Source organism: Pundamilia nyererei, unplaced genomic scaffold, assembly GCF_000239375.1.
Source record: "Pundamilia nyererei isolate P.nyererei 1_Seehausen unplaced genomic scaffold, PunNye1.0 scaffold00047, whole genome shotgun sequence".
Taxonomy (NCBI): domain Eukaryota; kingdom Metazoa; phylum Chordata; class Actinopteri; order Cichliformes; family Cichlidae; genus Pundamilia; species Pundamilia nyererei.
The window spans coordinates 553,144-575,336 of record NW_005187448.1 but is presented as its reverse complement, the minus strand read 5'-3'; the positions used below and the strand labels follow the sequence as shown (position 1 = coordinate 575,336).

Below are 22,193 nucleotides of genomic sequence, written 5' to 3'. Positions count from 1 at the left end.
TGTGTGTGTGTGTGTGTGTGTGTGTGTGTGTGTGTGTGTGTGTGTGTGTGTGTGTGTGTGGAATGGACTCACCAACTGGCAGTTACAGCTCAGATCTGGCAACCCCTCAGCTCATCTGGCAATTACTGGCACTTGCTGACCCTTGCTACTGAGGGGAAATAATCTCCAGTAAATGGTTTGTGTATGTGTTCCTCCTCCACTACTTCTACATGATCAGTGAACAGCGTCTATCAGTATAAAGATTACAGACAGCAGTGTGTTTAACGTTGTCTCCTGCAATTGACTGAAACCGTAACAACTCAAGTTTCTTTGTCTGCATATGTATATTCTCACATATGTAAATATTTGCTGTGTGTTTTGTCTTTTGGTCAATTCTGCTTGGTTTTGCTCAAGCCGATGGAAAAGCATTAACTAATCAAACTGTTTATCAATGGGAAAGTATAATTTCAAGGACACTCCGTCCTAAAGAATAGAATAGAATAGAATAGAATAGAATAGCTCCTTATTATCATTGTACATGTACAAAATTATGGATTATAGATTAGTAGCAAAATGTTAGCTTATAACCGGCTTTTGTTGATGTCATCATTGTCAGCTGTCTAGAGACGGGAGTGTCTAATCTGTTGACAACAAGTAACTCCAACAATATTGGGAATGAATAAGCATGCTTATGCACACGTTTGTGTGTTAGAGCCCTGACTTCAGGATATGAGATGAGGCTTGAAGTGAAGAGGAATGAGGCACGAGAGAGGAGACTGAGCCGTGGTGGAGGAGCAGAAAGACATGATAAAAATGGACATGACAAATGTTAAATGGTCATATATAGCTAAAGAGGTATGTTTTATTTTTAAATCAGAAGTAATAATAAACATAAAATGCAGATAGGTGGACTGACAGTGTACATCTTACCCACTGTATTCAAGATAGTGGGGCAACATTTCACAAATCCTCATCTTATGCATAGTTAATTGATTCATTCTAAGTTTATAAGAATGCATTAAATTCTTGGGAGACATAACTACGTACTAATTAATGTATATTTATGAGAACAGCATTATTTTTCTTCTATTAAATAACCTCAAAGAATTACTTACTAAAACAAGAGGCTTAAGTATTAAGTAAAGAAATCCTAAGATTTCTCTTACACACAAATCACAAAACCTGTGTTATAATTAAGGTGTTATTATTATTATTATTATTATTTATTATTATTTAAAAAAGTCTAGTTTTCTTTATACAAGCATTTCTGAATCTGTGGCACTGAGAAAATGAAAAATCTTTGTCAGTGGAGTGAACATTTATGACATTTCTTTCCACAGAGCAGAAGACATGTTGCTCCAAACCCATTTTGAAAAGCTGGGATGTTTACTACTGTGATCCTTTTCAGAAACTGCACTTTAAAACCTAGAAGCTGTGGTCCTTTTCATTTTACATTAAACTGCAGGTAGGCAGCACCATCATCCAGGCGCTTAAGGAAACCATGCAGTTGTATCAAGTGCTGGATGTGATGTAGCGCTGCTTTCTAAAATGAGCGATCACTGCAAAATAAGCAGAAATAGCTTTAAAGTGTAGCTAGCTTTATTCATATTAAAAAAGGGGTTTGGTAATACTAGTTTGTGTACGTAGGGAGGAATGTACGTAGGCCATCTGTTCAGAACCTTTTAGCTAGCAATGTTGATTTTCCTTTTCATTTCTTTCTTTTTGAAATAAAACAGTGGGATTTTGATGAAACCACAACCAACTGTGACTGAGGAGATAATGTTACTGTTTGTGGGACTCGTTGAAAAGTCCCAGAAAACATTTATATAAAAAATTGTTGTCAGATTAAGTAACGTTAACCTGATTTTACCTAATTCTCATCTCCTGCACGCTAAGCATATCTCCAGCAAACCGCCAAAGTCTGCTTTCTGGTCAAAACAGGTCACAACGCCACTGCACAAACTGGACCGCTGACAGATCGCAGTTAATGCTGTCTGCATGTGCAGCAAAGGTCTAGGCAGATCGTTTCTTGGAATTAAGAAATTAAATGCATGTGTTTTGTTTTTGAGAAAATAAACACTTTTAAGCAATTTATGTACAAACCAATTCTCTTTGATTTGTTTCCTGGTGAACTTTTTACATCTTTCAAAACACTTTCATCCCATCGTAGATCCGGGGATGGAGCTGGTGCGGTGTGAACACAATTAGCTCAATATGATAAGAAAGGGGCTTGAAAGTTTGAGTTTCCATTCATTCTTTCTCTTGTTATTTTGTTTTTTGTTATAATCAATTGAGAAACAGTAGAAAACAATCCTTGAACACGAACTTTCTCTTGTTTGAAGTTTGACAAGGACGTCCAGAAAGTGTTTCACAGCTAAATTGAAATGGTGTTGTTGAAAGGCACCAGCTTAACTGTCATTTTGGAGCTATTTTTCAAACAGGACATCAAGAAAAGACTGACAGCTGATGGTTATTCGCTGCAGAGATATTTGGTGGGTGTGCCACTCCACTCAGAGCAAAGCACAGAAGTAGGAGAAGCGATTTAGCTTTGACAAGTTATCCCCATCCTACAAGTTGACAGTACTCCTGCCTTAACTGTTACATGTGAAAACCTGGGTGCCTAAATCAGTGATTCTGAGATTGCCATTGGTGAAGTCTCAACATGAAAATGCCAAGCATGTTGTTGCCTTGTTTTCTTTGTGATATCTTCCAGGGTATAAAAAAGCACACTGGCATGCTTAAAAAGGTTTAAACAGCCAACGTTGTTCCAATTGCCAATTAAACAGGACGAAAGAAATAAGACTGGAAGCTGGAAGAACAGAAACAGAAAGGCATTCATTTGTGGATGGCTCGTTTCCAAGTTCAAATAGACGGGCTTGTCTTTTTGTATGAATGTGTCAAATGAAAAGGAATTATTCCTTTGAACATGAGCAGAAACACCCACAGATACACACACACACACACACACACATATATGGCGTACAACAACATACACACAAACAAATTATGGCTAAGCCTAGTTATTACCTAAGCACACTGGGTTGGCCTGAATGGAATGCCTGCTGTGAAACACACCACTTCCAGACACAAAGACTGGCATTACAGGGGAAAACATGCACACGCACACAGCTCTGACATGCACACACTTTACACAGAGAAATAACGATGTAATTAGAAGGCAAACAATGCAAGCAATGCAAACACATGTTTGTATCTTGCTTTCAGTTCTTTTGCATTGCAATGCAGAAGGTTCTGCTGGGCCGTTGTTTTCAGTCCTGCTAAACACATGGTATCTTTTTAAATCAGCGGGTGGTTAAAGCTGGCCAAGGGTGAACATATTCATATGTTTTTGTATAGTTTGTGTGTGGGTGTGTGATAACTTAGACAGTTGGGGAGCAACATTCATATAAAACAATAAATATTAAAATTACTGTCTTAAGTGAATGCTTGGATTTTATTTCCAATTATGCTTTTGTTTTGCATAACCCAAACATAGTGCATCTGCATGTGTGTGTGTGTGTGTACACATGTTGTTAATGCCAGTAGAGAAGCTTTGTGATTAGAATGAGGAGCTATGATATACAGCTAAGAGTGTGCGGTGTCACATTTGAATGCAACTAATCAAAATAACTTCAAACTCAGGCTTCATAATCAGCCAAAATCCTTCTAATGAAAGGATTCTCAAACATAATGTAGACCATTTCTTTGACTTCTGTGATTCACCTGCTGCTCTTTGTTGAATAGTTGGCCTGCACAGGCATCGCTCATTGAGACAAAACCAGAAAGAGAAGAAGAGAGAAACAGAGAGCTAGAGGGGGGGTTACAGAGAAAGAATGTGCCTGAGAGGGGAAGGCTGAGAAATTAAATTGAGATGCAGAAAAGAAAGACAGATTGCACCCATTCTGGTATGCCATCTTTACGATCTGTCTGTGAGAAAGCTAGTGAAATTGAACTCAGGTGTGGTGTGATGCCGAAAAAGCCATTTTCCCATTAGGTCCATGGAATCTCACATAAACAAATTACAAAAATACTTTCTCTATAAAAGAAAGGGTGAGCTTTCTGTAACTGTGCAGTGAAATCTGAGCAGGGCTTTGTTTATGTGTGTGACAGAGTGTTTACATTGTCCTCTGCTCCCATCCCTTCAGACGGGGAGAGCACCAGGCCTCCAACAGCTCTGTTTCTGTCACACTACCTGTCTGTTTGTGGGTTTTTTGTTATGGAGAACATGTGCTGGTTCTTTATATGTGTGTGTGTGTGTGTGTGTGTGTAACTGCGAAATGCCAATTCACTGTCCTCATTACAACTAGCTTAACCGCTCAAGAGTGATGAGTTCAAGGATGGAGGGAAAGGTTGGAAGCCAAGAAAGAGGGAAAAAACCCAATGATTGATGGTCATGATCTTACACTACTGACTGCACATGGTTGTGACTCGTTTGAGTAACGTCACACACTCCTTACAAACATCACAGGCTGTTCTTTGTCCTTTAGGTAACCTGTAATTTATCCAGTAAGGAACACCTTGCCACATATCACCAAGCATACCTGTTAGCTGACTAAAGCCACAGTCGCACCAAAAACAATTGCCAAACATTTCAATTACTTCCTCTTGCGGTCGATCCCACCTCAGCAAACAGCCACAGCAGCAAAACAAGTCTAGTTAACATCCATCTATCTTCAGAGTATTTATTTTGGCCTTTCTGTGTTTCCATAGCTGCTTGGTGAGTGTAAACTAGCGGCATCTGCATGCCTTGTAGCGAGCACAAGTACAGAGTGAATAAAATGTTTGATATGGATCATTTTAAGCGTCTGGTATGCTAATGTTAGCTGGCTAGCTGACACACTATTTCCTGTCCCACCTGCTGTTCACTACAGCAAGCGAGTAAATTTTGCATGGCCAGTTTTGATCTGGCTTTTGAATGCTCGCACTCAGCAGTAATACTAGAGCTCTAGCAGAAGCCTCCCCAGCCAGCTTCTCCCAGCAAGGGTGGGGATTGAGTCCAGGAGCTTTCAAGGTTACTCATATAAGGGGACAAGTGCAACATATAAATGTGTCCAAATCAACCTAAACATTAGTTCGATCAAATGGTCCAACTTCAGCAACCTAACCTGATCCATAATCCCAACACCTAGAGAGAGTAAAGAACAGAATGTGATGCTGATCTAAGATCAGCAATAGGAGGACCACCCACCAGTGAAGCTAATCCCATGGCTGCAGAGTTGAAGCCTTGCTGCAGGTCACTCCAGGAGAGGATATTAGAGTAAAGCATAGGTACAATAGTACCTATTGATGATGGTTTTATATTTTATCCTGCCACGCTCTACTGTGCTTGCATTGAGAAAGAATGACTACAAAAATCTCTCTGCCTCTATCAAACTGCATATTTAGCATTACAGTCTGGTGATATAAGTGGTTTTTTAAAAAGTGGGCTGACTGTCTATTTTAGGTCTTCTCATGTCACCAAAGTATAGTATCACTAAAATAGCAGTCCTCTTTTTTCATCCACGCAGCCAATCCAGGGTCCTTTTTTTCATTTTTTGGGGCGATCGTGGCTCAAGAGTTGGGAGTTTGTCTTGTAATCGGAAGGTTGCCGGTTCGAGCCCTGGCTTGGACAGTCTCGGTTGTTGTGTCCTTGGGCAAGATACTTCACCCGTTGCCTACTGGTGGTAGGCAACGGGTGGGGCGCACTGACAGAGGCGCCAGTGCCTAGCAGCCGCGCCTCTGTCAGTGCGCCCCAGGGTGGCTGTGGCTACAATGTAGCTGCCATCAGTAGTGTGTGAATGTGTGTGTGAATGGGTGGATGACTGGGTGTGTAAAGCGCTTTGGGGTCCTTAGGGACTAGTAAAGCGCTTTGGGGTCCTTAGGGACTAGTAAAGCGCTATACAAGTACAGACCATTTACCATTTTTCATGAAATCAATCAAATTAAACCATCAGGCCTGAAAAGTCAAAGACTCACACAGATCTGAAGCTGTTGACATTCTTCTCAACTCTCTTTGTAGATTGTGAAAGAAAAACACACATTTTCACACAAAGGTGAATCAGGCTGAAAGCTGGATCTGCATATTCTATCAGACACTCTCTAGAAGGTCAGCAGTGCATTTGTGAACACGTATCAGTAGCAGGGGTTTCAAACCTACCCCATCACATCTGCCATATATGATAGTTCTTACTCATTTTATTTATGAGGCCCAGTTTAACTGACCACTTATCACATAAAGTTACTATAGGCAATGATCCACGCATTGAGTATCACTCCATCAGCAGAAACACAGAAGAGCCCACTGCTGGTTCTGTTTTAGCCAGTCAAACACATTCACATCAAACACTCAGCTGGCGGCAATCTACAAGATATAGAGGAGTAGAAAGAAAAGAGCACAGCGAACAGAAAAGGGGGGACGGAGATGCACTGATTCAAAGCAACCCCCAAAATGGAAGCCTTGGGACAAACAACCAATCAGAAAAGGATTGCTGTCTAGTCCAATCAGAATGCATTCCAGTGAGAATCCACTCCAGACCTAACCAACAAACCCCGGAGGTAAGCGCAGAAACAAAAGTCACACACAATGTGACCTAGATACAAAGCACAGCATCTTAACTAAGGGCCTGACCACGTCTAGCCTCACCGTTCCTAAAACTGAGGGAGTCTGTGTTCAATCTACCCTGAGTACTAACAGTACCACATATATGTGAGTGTGTGCCTGTAGGTAGAGGGGACTGTTTTTGTGTGTGTGTGCACACATGACTCAAAGGCTTAGACCCTTGTTTCAGAGATGAAAGCAATGAGGATGGTGGCAAGGCAAATGGACGCATGAGTGTTCGCACTGCTGCATGCGCTGCATGTGCATGGCAATTGGTAAGAAGAGACATCTCCATAGGTCTGGAGTAATAAGAGGACAACATGCTAAACAACAACGCATGAAGGCATTTGAGTATGTATGAGTCCACAGGCACACAAACCAGTTTGTGCTTTCCCCTTATGCTTCAACTGTGTGTGTGTGTGCGCATGGAGTTGTGTCTCAGCCAGAGTGTGTACAGGATTGCATGAGAGTGTGTGGTTGTATAGATCCCTTCTTGGCAGTGGCAGTGTAAACTGAGGAGGGTCTTACATGGGCTTTAATCCTGTGCTGAATGTCATCGTACAAGTGTGGCTTTTCCACAGGGCCAGATAAGAGAGAGGGAACCAGAGGGAGAGCAAGTTCAGTTGCACATGTGTAAGTTATATGTACGTGTGCATGTGGGTGTAAGTGCGTACATGTATGGGAAAGACACCCATGTAAAGGATCCTGACCCACTGGTTGGATGTCAAGGATAATAGCAGTGACATACAGTAAGCTGTGAGGGACACAGAGAGCATTAATCTGCTTGTCTGAGCCGATCTAGTGACAGAGAAAGCGTCCACTCTGACATCCAACTCTAGGGTTTCACTGAAAAACATAACCTGGTTGAAAACACACTACACAGCCCAACAAGCTGATCTGTGTTGGACTAACTTGCATCTGAGCCAGGAGTTTATACACGTTTTTTCATTGTGGGGCTCAAATGAGAAGTTTATTCTGTAGCCCTAAGACTCAGGGGCTTTCTTTCTGCTCCCCGTGTCACATAGGTACCCTGCAGCAAGAGACCCGCGAGCCATTCTGGGATTTGAAGCTTAAGATCAACAAACATTATGCAGAGTTGAAAAGGTCGCTGACATAAAGTGTCAGTGCCTCTTTTTTCATGCAAAATAATTAATTATCATTAAAAATGCTGCAGTGTTACAAACATCAACACAGCTCATCTATTTAATAAATGAGGACAATGTTCAGGAAAATGTTTTCAGCTAGTGTGAGAAATAAAATGCAGCCTGCAGCTATAGACGGCCTAATTAGTGGTCAGCCCTAATGTTGAGTGGCAGTGCAAAGGTTGTTATTACAGTAGTTCAGTGATAGCCCAAGATATGAAGCCTGACTTTCAGTGAGAGGAAACAGGTAAATTCCTGTTAGTTTTCCTCTTCAATTCTACAAGGGGTGTCTGATAGCAGCTCTGGCACGTCTACAACAGGGAAAGAAAATAGTGAAATTCCTTCTTCTATTACTTATTAAAATACATTTACGTTTTTTCTCAGCCACGTGGTTTCCATGGGTGTCAATCTTGATCATAGCTGTTTGCTTTCTATTAGGCAATTTAAATGTATCTATTTCTGCATGCATGCGTGTGCAAGATCTTGCAGCAGTACTTGAGCTGAGGTCTCAAACGTGCTATGTTTCAGGGTGTTACATCCTTTCGGTAAGTAGCCATATATAGTGAAGTCAGCAGGTGTGAATCCCCCTATTTTGTGGCAACCCCCCACCACATGCTGCCTCTGAATATAGCCCTCTGCCTCGGAGCAGCAGCCACATCTATGATTGGCAGCCTAGGGCTGGGTCTATATGTTAAAAACACAGTTTGGGAAACAGAGGCCTTACCCTAGACCCGAGGCTCTGTGGTATTTTTAGAGCTTTTAGTGTGGCTGCATGTGTCTTTGTGTGTCTGTTAAAGACAGGGAACTCAGGAGAGCATAGGAAGTCTGAAGAAAATAACTGGTTTAAAAGGAAAAGAGTGTGATTCCCATTTTTTTCTGTTTGCAAATCCCAGTGCCTCCCCTCTATCAGTGCTTCTTTGTGCACGTTCACACTTTCTCTTTGGGGTGTAATCCAGCTTGAACACAGGATCTCACCTTTGAGGTACCTTATGCACAGTTACTTTTCTGTATGTCTCATACACAGGCACGCACACGCACAAACCCACGGATGCTCAAAGTGCCTCCCCAGGTGCAAGTTTCTCCTGAGGGAAAGGATTTTGTGTGCTGCCATCACAATGAGCTGAAAATACCCTTTTAATCCTGCCAGGATCTCTCACTCTCTTTTTTCCCTCGTTCTTGAACTCTCGTTTACACACAAAACCTGCTGCACAGTTAAAACCTATTCAGGTAATCAATATCGTTCCCAGTTTGTGCCGATATACCACTCCTGCGACGCAGTATTTAAATATGCATTTCCAATATTCTAGATCTAAAGGAAATTTAAAAGGTGAATGTGTCTTGAGCAAATCCATTTGAAGAAGAACTTATTGTTTTATCAGTGAGGTGTTTTATGTACTTGTGTTTTATTGTATTTTATATTTGTATTTTATCGTACAGCACTTTGGTCAGCCTTGGTTGTTTTTAAATGTGCTTTATAAATAAACTTGACTTGACTTGACAAGTGACAGCGATAATAAATAATGAAGCATAAAACCGAGAGAAGAAAAAGGAGGAAGACAAAGGTGAAAAACAGCGACAGTTCAAGGTGGACTGATTTATGACTGTGGGCTAACTTGTACAGAGAAGAAGAGCTTACAGACTGAATCATACCTGGCATGTTCAGACAGAGAGGGGAAGATGAGGGAGTTCAGTATTCCAGCTTACATTCTCACTCGGTCTGCAAACTGTAAATGTTTTGTCAGTAATATAAGAAAGTAACAATATTATTCAATACCAGTGAAATGTCCATCCAATCAGGAGAAGGCCACTTCTGAATACTAGTGATACGTCTGTATTAGCTGGATAAATCATTAGGACAAGGATGAAAACAAAAAACCCAACAAAATGAGCTTCTTATAAAGCTGTTGAGAGCACCACTGAAAATATTTACTTAATTGGTACGTCAACAAGACTGTATAAATGATAAGCATCTAATAGGTTATGACTAGGGCCCCCTAGGGCCCCATATGATCCTATGCTGCAACAAGTTTCTGATTCATCCCATCATCAGTGGCCAAAAGAAGAATTACATTTTGGTCTGCACTGTGTGGTTTGAGTAAGAAGCCCCTTTTCATACCCAAGAGGACAGTTGTGTGGCTTAGTGAAGGAAGGTGTGTGTCTAATACAACCAATTAGCAGAAAAGTCTTCAGATCTCCATATTTTGGCTGGGCTACTGAGGTGGGCCACACAGGGCTTTGTAGATTGATTCTGACAAGCTGCTCGCACATGTACATTTTCACTGCATGGATAAGCACTGATGAATAGGGATTTACTTGCAATTACAGAATTTAAAAAGCCAAATATTAGTCGTTCCTGCAAACGCAGGTTTGCATGAGCCATTGTACATGTGGCCATGTCTCTGCCTGCGTAATGAGCGTGTTGCGGGTGGGGAAAGGGAGCTTACTAAGACAAACCGCACTATGATCCCCACATCAGGTGTTTAATTGTCTTCTCCTTCACAGAACTTCAAAAAAAGCACACACACACACACACACACACACACACACACACACACACACACACACGAATAAACTTGTCTGCTTCACTATTTATTCTTTCCTTCTTTTCTCTCTTCCACATTTCCTCCTTCTAGACCTGCTGCAGCTGCAAAAGTGTCTGTGGGTTACATCTGTCCACAGCTTCACACGCCGACAGTGACAAAGCATCCCTGTCGCTGCTCTTCACCTACATTAAAGAAATGCTTTGCATTTCAAAAGCAAGTATGTTCGATTTTTACAGTATAACTTAAGTAAAAATGTGGCCCTGAGTAGGGTTTAGCTTCTTCTTAACCTTTTCAAGACACGGTCTTCAGATCTGCCACACAAATAAACTACATTTTTTAAAAGTTGCCACAAAGAGAAGCAGCAACTCGCACTGCCAAAAGAAGTTTAGAACATAACCAAGTTGTTGTTGTTTTTTCTTTTTAATTGAACTACATACAGCATACTCAGATGTCAGTGCTCAGGTGTTGCTGAGCTATCGACTTCCCTCCACTCCTGCTCAACCTGGTGGAACCACCTTTGACTTCACAGACTGATTATGCTGACAGCTAGCTGAAGGATGGCCTCGGTCAGACGCCTCTACTGACCCCTAAGCCATGGTTCACTGACTACCAAAGACACATGGCGCAGCACAGCTTTGAACAAAGACGTATCATTAACCCAAACATTACCCAAATACATTCAGATTTTGTGCACACGCTGCTGGTTAGTAGACTACAACTTTAATAAGGTAGACAAAATATTGGAATTATAGGAAACGACTTCCTATAAGAAACACAACAAACAACATGGTACTTGAGTTCAATGACCCAGTGTAGTTTCTGTTTCTGACGAGACTCTAGTGGCACCACCCAAACTATAATTGCTTCAACAATATTTTATTTTCACACATAAATTATGATTTATAAAGCGCCGCCTCGAGCCGACTGACTGTTTAGAAAATCCAGTGTATTCATTAATGAACATTTACTGACTCATGTTGATATAAAGGAGATGATATTTCTTCAGGCAGTTTGTCAGCTTGTAATAATGAATGCGTGGGGTAATAGTTGTTTGCTAGTTCTAACCTGGCACACGGTGCAGGAAATAGTGGCAGGGCTGTGTCAGCTGCTGGCCTCATTTTTCACTGGAAGCTACTAACATTATTCCCTTTACCAGGTACACCTTGTTGGTTTTGGGTTGGATCCCCAGCTGGTACCAGCAAGCCTTCAAAACTGCTTTAATTCTTCGTGGCATCGATTCAACAAGGTGCTGCAAACATTCTGCAGTTACTGCAGAATCGTCAGCTGCACATCCAGGATGCAAGTTTCTCATTCCACTACATCTCAGAGGTGCTCTGTTGGACTGGCATATGGTGACTGTAGGGGCCATTCGAGTACAGCGAACTCATTGTCATGTTCAAGAAACCAAATTTAAAATCTCTGAGCTTTGTGGAGTAATGCATTATCATTATCCACTGATAGCAGCCATCAGTAGATGGGAAAATCAATGAACATGCGCAACAACAATACTCGTTTAAACAATGCTCAATCGGTACTAAGGTTGATACCGTTGAGGCTGGCAATGGACTCTGTCTATATGTTCTTTTAGTTCTGCAGTAGAAACTCATCAGACCTGGCAACAACCTTCTGTCGTCCAGTTTCGATGAGCCTTTGTGAACTGTAGCCTTAGTTTCATGCTTTTAGCTTGCAAGAGTGCATCTGGTGTAGCTGCTGTAGCCCATCTGCTTCAAGACTCTTTGTGCTGTGTGTTCAGAGATGCTCTTCTGCATACCTTGGTTCTAATGAGTGGTTATTTAAGTTACTGTTGCCTTCCTAACAGCTCCAAGCAGTCTGGCTATTCTGCTCTGACCTCTGGCACCAACGAGGCATTTTCGCCCTGAGAACTGCTGCTAACTGGATATTTTCTCGTTTTCAAACTATCCTTTGTAAACCCTACAGAAAATGTGGGGAAATCCCAGTAGAATAGTTTCTGATCTGCCGGGATTTCTGAAATTCTCAGGCCAGTCTGTCTGGCACCAACAATCGTGCCACATTCAGAGTCACGAAAATCACCTTTCTCCCCCAGTTTGAACTTCAGCAAGTCGTCTTGACCATGTTTACATGTGATGTGTTTCTGCGATGTGCCAGGTGACTGCCAGATTAGAAACCTGCGTTTCTGAGCAGTTGAAAAGAGGAGCCTGTTGAATTGGCTGGGGAGTTTAAATGATGTAGTGATAAGCTAGTTAAGGTTGCTATTTTGTTTACAGTTAGAAATCAATAAACAACGTGAGACTGAAATGATCACATTATATTTTTATATGATGTTAGTTTCTTTTACAACTACTTGGGAACTTTTGGTCTCAGGTCTGTTATGAAGATAAAGACAGCTGTGATTATGGGCTGTAAAACTGCATTTACAGAAGCCATCTCTATGGTGCACAGCACTTATGGTCTGTGAAAGCTCAATTTCATGGATATGCACATACAACTTTATATTTATTTTATACCTGGAGCTCATTTATAATCAGCAGGCTGTTGCAAGAAAAGAAGAAAAAACACAGAATAGTGATGTCTAGAAGAAAACCTATAGGGCAACTTTGTTTGATGGCCATAAACAGAGGATAAAAGAGATTTTATCTCTTAAAAGTATGCAATGGGCTGAGATATCTGGTGTTTATGTTTAACAGAACAGATCCCAGTTAAAATCTATGTATGTTTAAAGAGATCAACACCTTCAAGGGGAGTAATCTCTAGAAAGCATCACTCCCAGTCTTCTGGTTATGACTCAAAACTACAGACAGAAAGCTCTGGCCAGCTCTGCCACTCTGAGGGTGAGTGAGTGTGCATACCAGGAGTACTTCATATATTACTACATACTGTATTCTGCTGACATTTTAAATGCGAATTCCTCCTTCTGGGGACATAAAAGGCCCCCTATCCACTTTCACTATATAAAAAGCAAAAAAACTCAAACTTTGTTCAAGGTTACAGTTCGTTAAGATTAGGATTCAGCTTTGTATTTATTTCTTAACGAAATTGGACGCTAACATATCAGCTATGTTTTGTCAAGGCAAAACATGAACTGAGAGACCCTCAGTAGAAGAAGTGGTTTGATCCATAGCTTCTCCAGTGTGTCTGTCAAAGTGTCCTCAGGCAAGATAACTGAAGCCCAAAATACTCCCGATGCAAGTGTGAGTGTGTATGTAATACAGAAAGTGCCTAAAGGGATACAACTGTATGGATGGGGAATGTGGCTCGCACACGGAGTTAGAGTAGAGCTACACAATTATCAGTCCTTTTATGCTGGACTAAGATATAGTAAGCTCTGGCCTGCAGTGCACAGGAGGAAGATGAGGAGATGAAACTTTTACCTGCTCACATGGCCCCCAAAGCTGCTGTGCTTTAATCTGGCTTGGATTTCAGCTCCACTCTGCCCTTTAATTATTTCCATGTCCACTCCATTTGTTAAGTAAAATCCATTCAATAGGCTGACAGAGGATTAAGAGGACTGTGATGTTTCTGACAATGTCGTTTATGTTGTGCATTCTTCTAAACTTCATCTTGACTTGCTAGCTAACCACGACCATGTGTCATTTCCTAATGATCCTAGATTGGCTGGATCCAAAAAACAAACAAACCAACAAAGAGAAAAATACTTCCAGGTTTAAACAGTTTGGATTTTGGGCTTTTTTCTCTTGTCTTTGTTCTCCCTCGTGCTCTGAGATGTACTTTTAATTTGCCAATGATCAACAGGTTAGCAATCCACCGCTGCACATAGACACTCTTGGGATGCTCGCAAACATACACAATGTTGCCATGCAAACACTGTATCCTCTGCGAACAAAGAGTGGGCAAATGAAAGCCATCTTCTTGACTTGTTTTAACCTGAACAAAGTGCGTGCACACACATGCATGTGAGCAAACACAAATACATACATGTACACAAACACATTTCTGTCCTCACTCGGAAAGCCTCTGAGCTTCTTTTTGCTTTATTCAGTACAAATAGCTTCATGGTGGGATAAAAGCATAATGTTTCCAGAAACCCCCCACACTGTGCTTCACTCTTTTGGCCTCATGTTCTCCCTCACTTTTTCCTCTGACCCCCTTCTCTTCTGCTCTCACTCCAAAAGGACATTCTTATTTCATTAGAGGTGGGGTCTAGGAGGCCAGCGGGTAAACAAAACCTCTGTAATCAACAGCAGGACATACACAGCCTCAATGAGCCAATCAGAGTCTGTAAGACAGAACCATGGCTAACCAATACAAATCCACACCTGGATGTTTAGAACTCAAAGTTGCCAACTCAAACTCAGCACTTAGGTTCTTGTGGAATGCAGCCTAGCACCGGGACCCAAGGTTATCCATAAGAAACACCAATCAAATCTAGCATGCACACAAGCGCCCAGACACACAGATCCCTGGCTATTTGTCTATCGGTGCTGTCATCTCTGTTTGCTCATATTAGGGAGGGCTCACTCAGGGACAGGATATGGGGATTAGGTCTGGCCTTATTGCGCTGTAGCTACATACCACTGAATAGCTCCCATCTGTTCTCCCATAGAGGATGGCTAATACACGTTAGCTGCGCTCGTGCTTTGCACTGCCAGAATAACAGCAGTGGATAGATGAGCAGCACTGATATCGCTAGCCACAACACCACTCTGCACCAAAGGCTAATGTGCCTGGCTTATTCTATTAGATTAGGATAAGAAGAACTAATACACAAGTATACGCAGAAGATCATGATATCTGATTGGAGATACTAAAGCAGTAGGCTAATCATGGGTCCAATTCCAGATTTACCTTAAGGAAAATGTGTTAGAGCAGGGCAAAGTTAAACCCTAAGAAAGGTGGAGAGAGCAGGAGAGATGGAAAAAAGATGGAGAGATGGAAAGAGAGGGAGAAAGGGGGCAGTGTGGTCTGTTTCATTACGGTGAATCCTGACACTGCTGCATTCTCAGCACACATGGACTGGATTATAGGCTATGTGGGCTGCTCCGCCACTGTATAGCTCACCAACACTCACTTCAACACACATACATGCACACACACACGAGCACTTGCGAATGCGCACACAAACAACGTGGCTGAAGACACAAACGCTTTGCACTGCAGAAAGGCAAACCATTTGCTCACGCTATAGGACTCTTAATCCCAAAAGCAGTGCTGGGGCAAAGTGCACAACTTCTAAGTTGTTGAGGTTAGAGGCAGAGTCTGCTTGTGATGGTCCACCTGTGGATTACTGGGGGAAAGGAATGAGATGCACTGGAAACTATGAGTACACTATGCAGCCTGGTTTTCGCTCCCATTCCCACATAAATACATAAGGGCCCTTTTGCTTTTTTCATCTCGCTTTCCCTACCTTTGTTGTCCCTCATATGTACATTTATATGTCTCTTTTACACCACACACACACGTATTAGCTCGAAGCAAACCATTACCTCCCTGCACAGACCTCTTGCTGCACGTCTGTGTTCAAAGGGACCCTAAGCCCATGGGGGGGGGCTTCGATATAAAACTCCCCAAACAGGAATTATGCTTTATGACTTGACATTCTTCATTTTATGCTTTTTTAGCTTTCAGCCTTGAAAAAAACCCTTTCATGGCTGTTCTGTGTTGTATTATAATTAGCTACCCCACACACTGGCACACAATAGGGTGGAGTAGTGCGGTAAAACTTTACCGTGACTGAAAAAGTGGGGTGCGGAGAGACAGACTCATCCATCTCTGGTTTTTCTCACTGTGTCGTTTTTATCACCTATGGGCCCTGGTATGTTCGCTTTAGGCTGCTGGGTGTATATAGGTCCAATAACACACAGTTTCCTATAGAGCCCAGAGTGCATGCGCCACACTCAGCACAATCAGCATATGAACACTTCCCTGAAAAGCAGCCTAAAAACTCTAAACATATACATAAAACTGAATGAAACATCCCCGAGCAATGGAAAAGTCGGCTCTATTCCACTCTCCTGTGTCAGAGTTGGGTAATGCTGTGGTTATTGTGGTATCATCAGTGTTCCTGTCTAATGGTTACTCAAGCCTACCGAAGAAGCGCATTGTGTATACGATCATTAAAGTATTTGGAACACATGTACAGTATGACACTCTGGCAAGGGCTAATGTTAACTTCAAAACTAGCCTAAGGTGTAACAACAGCTGTGCGGAAACTCACTGTGAAGAAACGGATGTGGGTGGTCATGTTGGTGGTCATCATGCCCATATTCCCTCTTCATCATCCTGTGAGTGAACAGTAAAAACATGCATCATCATTCTTATCATTTCATTGCGCAAATTCTGGTTTATTGGGTTGAGTCTCATTAACTAACTTCCCTGTCCAGCCTTAAACCCCGATGACTTTAAATCCAAACAATCCTGCTCATGCTCTCATTCAGAAAAGCTGTGCATGATATCACCATTCCTCAGTGTGATTGTTAGAAACCAATAACTAAACACATAAGGTGTTTCCTTTAGACTGAAACTGTGCAGACAAGAGCCCTGCTAACCAGAAGGCTAATTCACTTAGACACTTACAATATGATAGTTAGCATGTCCTGGCAGCTCACTATAGCCAAACCCTTGCCTGCACAATGCTAAAATAGGCTTCAGTAAAGCAGAGTCTATGCTAATGTGACACTCCAGCAAAAAAAAAATCTTGGCTGTACTCCACGGTGGCTTTGGTTGAACTGAGTAGTTGTGACAAGCTCGGTAAACTCAGTAGGCTACATCTCAGCAGCTAAGCTATAGATATAATGGCCTTTCAATGGAACATGCTACGTGCTAAAAGCTAACGTGCAGTGAATGGCTGTGACAGGCCCCGTAAACAGAGCCAGACCTATAACCACTCATTCTGCCAGGTTAAACACACACACACAGACACACAAACAGGCCAAATACCATGTGCTACTTCTCATAAAGTTGAAGCAGCCAGCATGTTAGGACTTAGAATAAAGAACAACAATCTAAAAGAAAAGGTTGTATAATTCTGTCTCTGATAAACACTTTATGGCTGCTTTCTATTTCCTTCCGAGGCTATTGCCAAGCATCTGGCAGCGGTGCTGGCATGCCTAAATGAGAGCAACATGAACGCAACATGCCCGTCAAACTGCACAGACTCCATGCTGAGACACAAACCCAGGGTGCTAAATCCACATCCTGTGCATGTCACCTCAGAGTATTTTTCACTTGTCCTCTCACTAACTCCATTACTAATTAAGCAGGGGCCTGGGAGTACAGTTAGAGGATTGGTTTGAACCTGATAACTGTGGCAATGAGATTTGAATGAGATGTGGTTTTGGCTCCTTGGAAAACTTGAAAGTGTATTCTCGTGTTTGTGTATCCAGCATGCCAGCGCATGGATGTGTGCTCACGCGTCTTAAATTTGCAGCGCGTATGTGTGTGTGTGTGAGCACGTGCAAATGCAAACGCATTGCAAAAAAAAAGTGCATGTGTGGTCACTGGTATGTTATTCATGGCACTAGCTGTATCTTGGAAAAGCATTGTGGTCTCTAGGGTGAGCATGGAGAGCCTCTTCATCATCATTATCATTATCATCATCAATCATCCTTCAAGTGGTGTTCCTGGACCCGGCAACGGACTGAACCACTGACCTAGCCACACTTGTTTATTATAACTGAAATGGGAATGACGGAGGAAAAGAAGGGACAGTAAGGAAATGGAGAAAGAGAGATGTCACTAGATGTTAAAGAAGGAAAAGACAGAAATTGGTGGAGTGGATAAATCACGAGCAGAGGCAAAACAATATCAACTAGAGGTGAGACAGACAGACAGAACAACATGTTTTTTGGGGGAAAAAGCGTAACTAAACATGTCAGTTAAACTGCAAGGAGGCAAAAGAAACGTGAAGACCAGTGTTTGGAGATAAACACTATGACCTCAGGGAAGTCAAGTTAATTGCTGAAGTTTCCCATAAGGTCAAAGATCAGAAATGAGGAAAAAACAATGAGGTGGCATATCTGACATCTGTCAACAGGGTCTGCTGGTCATTTTAAACTGTGTGTTTGACACAAGGGTACCAAAAAATCCTAAATGCAGAACAGGAAGGTGAAGATGTAGTGTTGACTGACACGTTCATGTTTCTCTTTTGTGGCAATGCAACCAGGGCAAAAAACTAGCATTTTTTTTTTCAATTAAAGTTATAAAAAAGAAAAGGAAAGAACCCTAACAAGGCTATTATCCTTCACCCTTTTTCAAACATGGTAAAGAGAAAACACTTGGAGCAGATGTGCAACAATAACAAATAACATATAAACAGGGAAATGAACTCTGTAAAACATCTGCAGCTGGACGGTCTCCACGCTGGCTAAATCGTTATCAGCATCGAAGTAAAATCAGGATCTAAGTAACGTCAGCGTCTTCAAAACTGGAAATATCTTTCAAAATATAAAATGCGCCCGCGATTTCCTTCTGCTAGTGCCCTGACCTGTCACGACACTGAAAACCGAGGGCGTCTGTTATTTTCCTTGAGTCATGACCGAGGCCAGGAGTTAGCATCTGAATTTCAGACACAGACATTTCTCCCATTCCACTGCGTCCTTTTGTCTCGTGGGCTGCGACCGGCCCGACATGCTGCCACTTTTAGTTTAAAGTGAGTTTTTACAAAGTTTACACAACGCGGTGATCTGTTTGACGTCAGACTTTGCAAAACCATTAAAGTGTGTTTGAATAGCAAAGCTCGCAAGAACAGACGTTTCCAAGGAAACGGCAACAACTAGTTTCCAGACTTCAGAGAATGATTTTTCATCGTTACCGCAGAGAAAACTGCTATCACACATTTCACAATTTCTTTTCTCTAATCCAAGGTCTAATCTGTTCTCTGTGAACATTTTCCCATTCCTTTTCTTATTCTTGCACGTTGCGTTTTAATCTTCGGCTTTCGTTTTCCCCCAAACGCCGCACAGAAAGGAAGAGCCATCGCAGTTCTCTTGTATAGACATAAAAATTCACCCTTAGCAGTGAGGATAATCCAGCCAATCGCCACAGATTTATGACTTATTTTGTTATTCTGTACATTCGTAACAAGATTTCCCAGAAACCCTAATAATACTTTTTTTGCAAGCTGTTTTCAGTCCAACTTGAAAAAGTTGAAGTATCACTTGCAGAGAGGCACTGTTTCATATGTCAAACACTATAAACACTGTTGCAGTAAAACTGCACCGGGTAGTCATACTGAGGCAAAGATATTTATAAGTACAAAGTGACGTGGAGTAATGTGTGATAGTAAAAACGAAACCCCTGCTGTTCACAGTTCAGGAGAAAGTCTACTGTGGCTGCAAGTGATACGAAGAAACAATGTGGTTTAATAGTGGGATAATATTTTACCAAGGCAAATTTAAAATATAACATAACATAGAGAACACAAGCAAGGTGTTAAAGTAGTGCTTGTGGGGTTACAAGGTGGTTTCAGTGGAACATAGTCTGCATTCCTATAGACTTTCTTCAGATATAGATTTAGACTGAACGCTGCAAGTATGCATGTATTTTAGATTCACAGGCGCTAACAGCAAAAATGTATTGAAATCCTTACATGTTGCTCAGGTATGTGTGGGGTGATGCATGGATACAGCTGTGTGCTTTGAAGCGTGCGTGTGTGTTTAGTTACTGAATGCAGGGGATGCCCGCTGCATGGTTGATTCCATTTTAGAAAGAGGTTTGAGAAATATGTAAAGTATATAAAGATGCAATAATGCATATCGAATAGAACAAACAAAATTCGACTCAGTGGAAATCCCCAGGTATTCATCTTAACCCTCCCACAATCTACCACGCGCACACATGTTCAGAGTTTGGAATCCCCCCCGATCAGTGGCAGAAAAGAGCTGTGATGAGTTTAAATTACATGCAGAATACAAGAAGTTTTATCAGTCGGTGCTGTGGCAGTCATCATCTCCGTCTTTCTTTGAAGATTCCTCTCTCCTGTTAGTGGTTTCGTGTGCTTACATGACATCAACAAAGGCTCAGGTGTGCACCTCTGCATGCGTCTGCGAATGCATACCTACAGGCAAGCACATGCTTATGCACATTTACACTGTTTTCAGGGAAATATACATAAACTTTGGGCTACTAACAGAATCAGTTTGTTATCCGTTAACGGTGTTCAAACAACCAAATTAAGTCTGTCCTCAGGCAAGGCTGGATGTGAGCGTGATTGAGAGATAAATGATACGTAAACTAATCTCACATAGAAATACCTTCAATCAAAAACACTCATGTGTCCCCTTCAGGCCTATTTTTCTAAATGATATAAATAATTTTGGCAAGAAGAAATGGAATTGAGAGAGAAAAGACTGAGGGAAAAAGAAAAGGGAAATTTCATGCTGTCAGTTCTAACCACAACTGACTCGTGGTGAAATGACAAATATGAAATTTAAATTGCTTTTAAAATCATGAAGGCGAGAGCCTGCGTCACGTCAACCTGTGTAAACAGCTCTGAACGCATTTCTAAGTCGCGTGCGTGTTCGTGCCGACCTGCTCCACAGGGGGTCGGTGGTTGGCGTGGAGAGGTGCTCGTGGCAAGCTTCGGTGATGGACATTTGCTGGGTGCATGTGGTGCGAATGATGAGGGTGATGCTGGGGATGGATGTAATCTTCCTCGTAGTTATCAGCAATCATCTTCATTCTGCTTTGAGTCTGCGAACAAAAAAACCCAAAACACAGAGATAAACGACAAAGATTTTAACACATATAATTATAACAACCACAGACTACAGATTTGTTTTTGAAAATATTCTCTGGGTCATAAACTGATTAGGTTGAGGATTTTTCTGGGCGGAGGTGGGGGTGTTGAAAGCCGTCGAAGATGTTACAAACTTTGCCGCTAACGACATTTGACAGGTCATAAATCGAGTGAGTCGGAGTGCCTGATGAAAAAGTCATAAGTCTGTCAAATGTCATCCACGCTGTAGATTATCATTTAATTGGATTACACAAATCCTAGTAAGAACAGTTAGTTAGTGTTTTGTGTTTTGCCCAAGGCCACAGCCGTCACACAGCAACCTCATTCTAGATGTCACTGATTAAAATTACACTCAAATATGCATCTCTGTAAACGGGTATGACTGAGTGTGCTTTGTTTGAGTTTATGTGCGTCTGTGTGTGTTTGTGTGAATGTGGAAGAGGCTGTCATGCTGCCAACATCGTTGCTTTGGACACAGATAACAGCCTAGCCTGACTAACACTAACAATCAGCATGACTGCAGTGAGGCCAGCTGTCTGATAGACACAGAGTGGGTGCAGATATACTGACAGGCTCAGCTTAATTCCCTTAACTGCAGATATTTCCTCTGAGGGCAGACGTGACTGCAGAGGTGGGATGAACATGACTGAAAGATATGAAGAAGTTTCCCATCCAAGATGTTACAGTCCCCTTTGTTTAAATGAGAGACAGTCAAGACAGGCAGAGGCAAAAAAAAGCTCGAGTCAGCTGTGAAGATAGGAGGGAGATGGTGTTGCAGTAGTTAGAGGCCTGGGGACATTGCTGCTGAGATAAGAAGCTCAGGCCTAATGACTGAGGAAACGAGCCAGTCAGGATCACAGGAGCGGATGTGGCTGGCATTAAAGAGGTTAGCAATTACTTTAAATCGCAGAAGAGCAGCTCAGATAAGGTGAGAACCTCTGACACTGTGGTGAGAGAGGCAACAAGGGTACAGATGAAAAGTCAGGGGAGGAGGAGGGCTCAAATAGACACCAGACCAGTGGTTAGAGGCGTTAAAGGCAAGATTGAGGTGTACAGCCCTCTGTGACCTCAGGTGTTGACATTAGCAGGTGTGACTGGGCAGGACTCAGTTCAACAGAGCTGACACCTGTCAGTGAGGCGAGGACAATGACTGTCATATATGCCGCAGCTGATGACACCACTGCACTGATACGGCCGCCGCAATACTTAATAACATGGTTTAAAATCTGTGTTGCTCATTCTAATGTTCAAGATTGATATGCAGCGAAAGGAGTCAC

The 22,193-nt window shown here is 42.0% G+C and overlaps 1 protein-coding gene across 3 annotated transcripts in view; it reads right to left on the bottom strand.

Moving 5' to 3' along the window:
* The window catches only part of LOC102195210 (ERC protein 2), a 159,138-nt gene that overhangs the window by 20,974 nt on the left and 115,971 nt on the right, over window positions 1-22,193 (bottom strand). For all 3 annotated transcript variants that reach the window (XM_013910740.1, XM_013910742.1, XM_013910741.1), the window contains 2 exons: window positions 20,709-20,870; window positions 16,396-16,460 (listed from right to left, as the gene is read on the bottom strand). In XM_013910740.1, coding sequence (XP_013766194.1) covers window positions 16,434-16,460; window positions 20,709-20,870 — 189 coding nt within the window. In that variant the 3' untranslated portion in view covers window positions 16,396-16,433. The remainder of the gene's footprint in view (window positions 1-16,395; window positions 16,461-20,708; window positions 20,871-22,193) is intronic.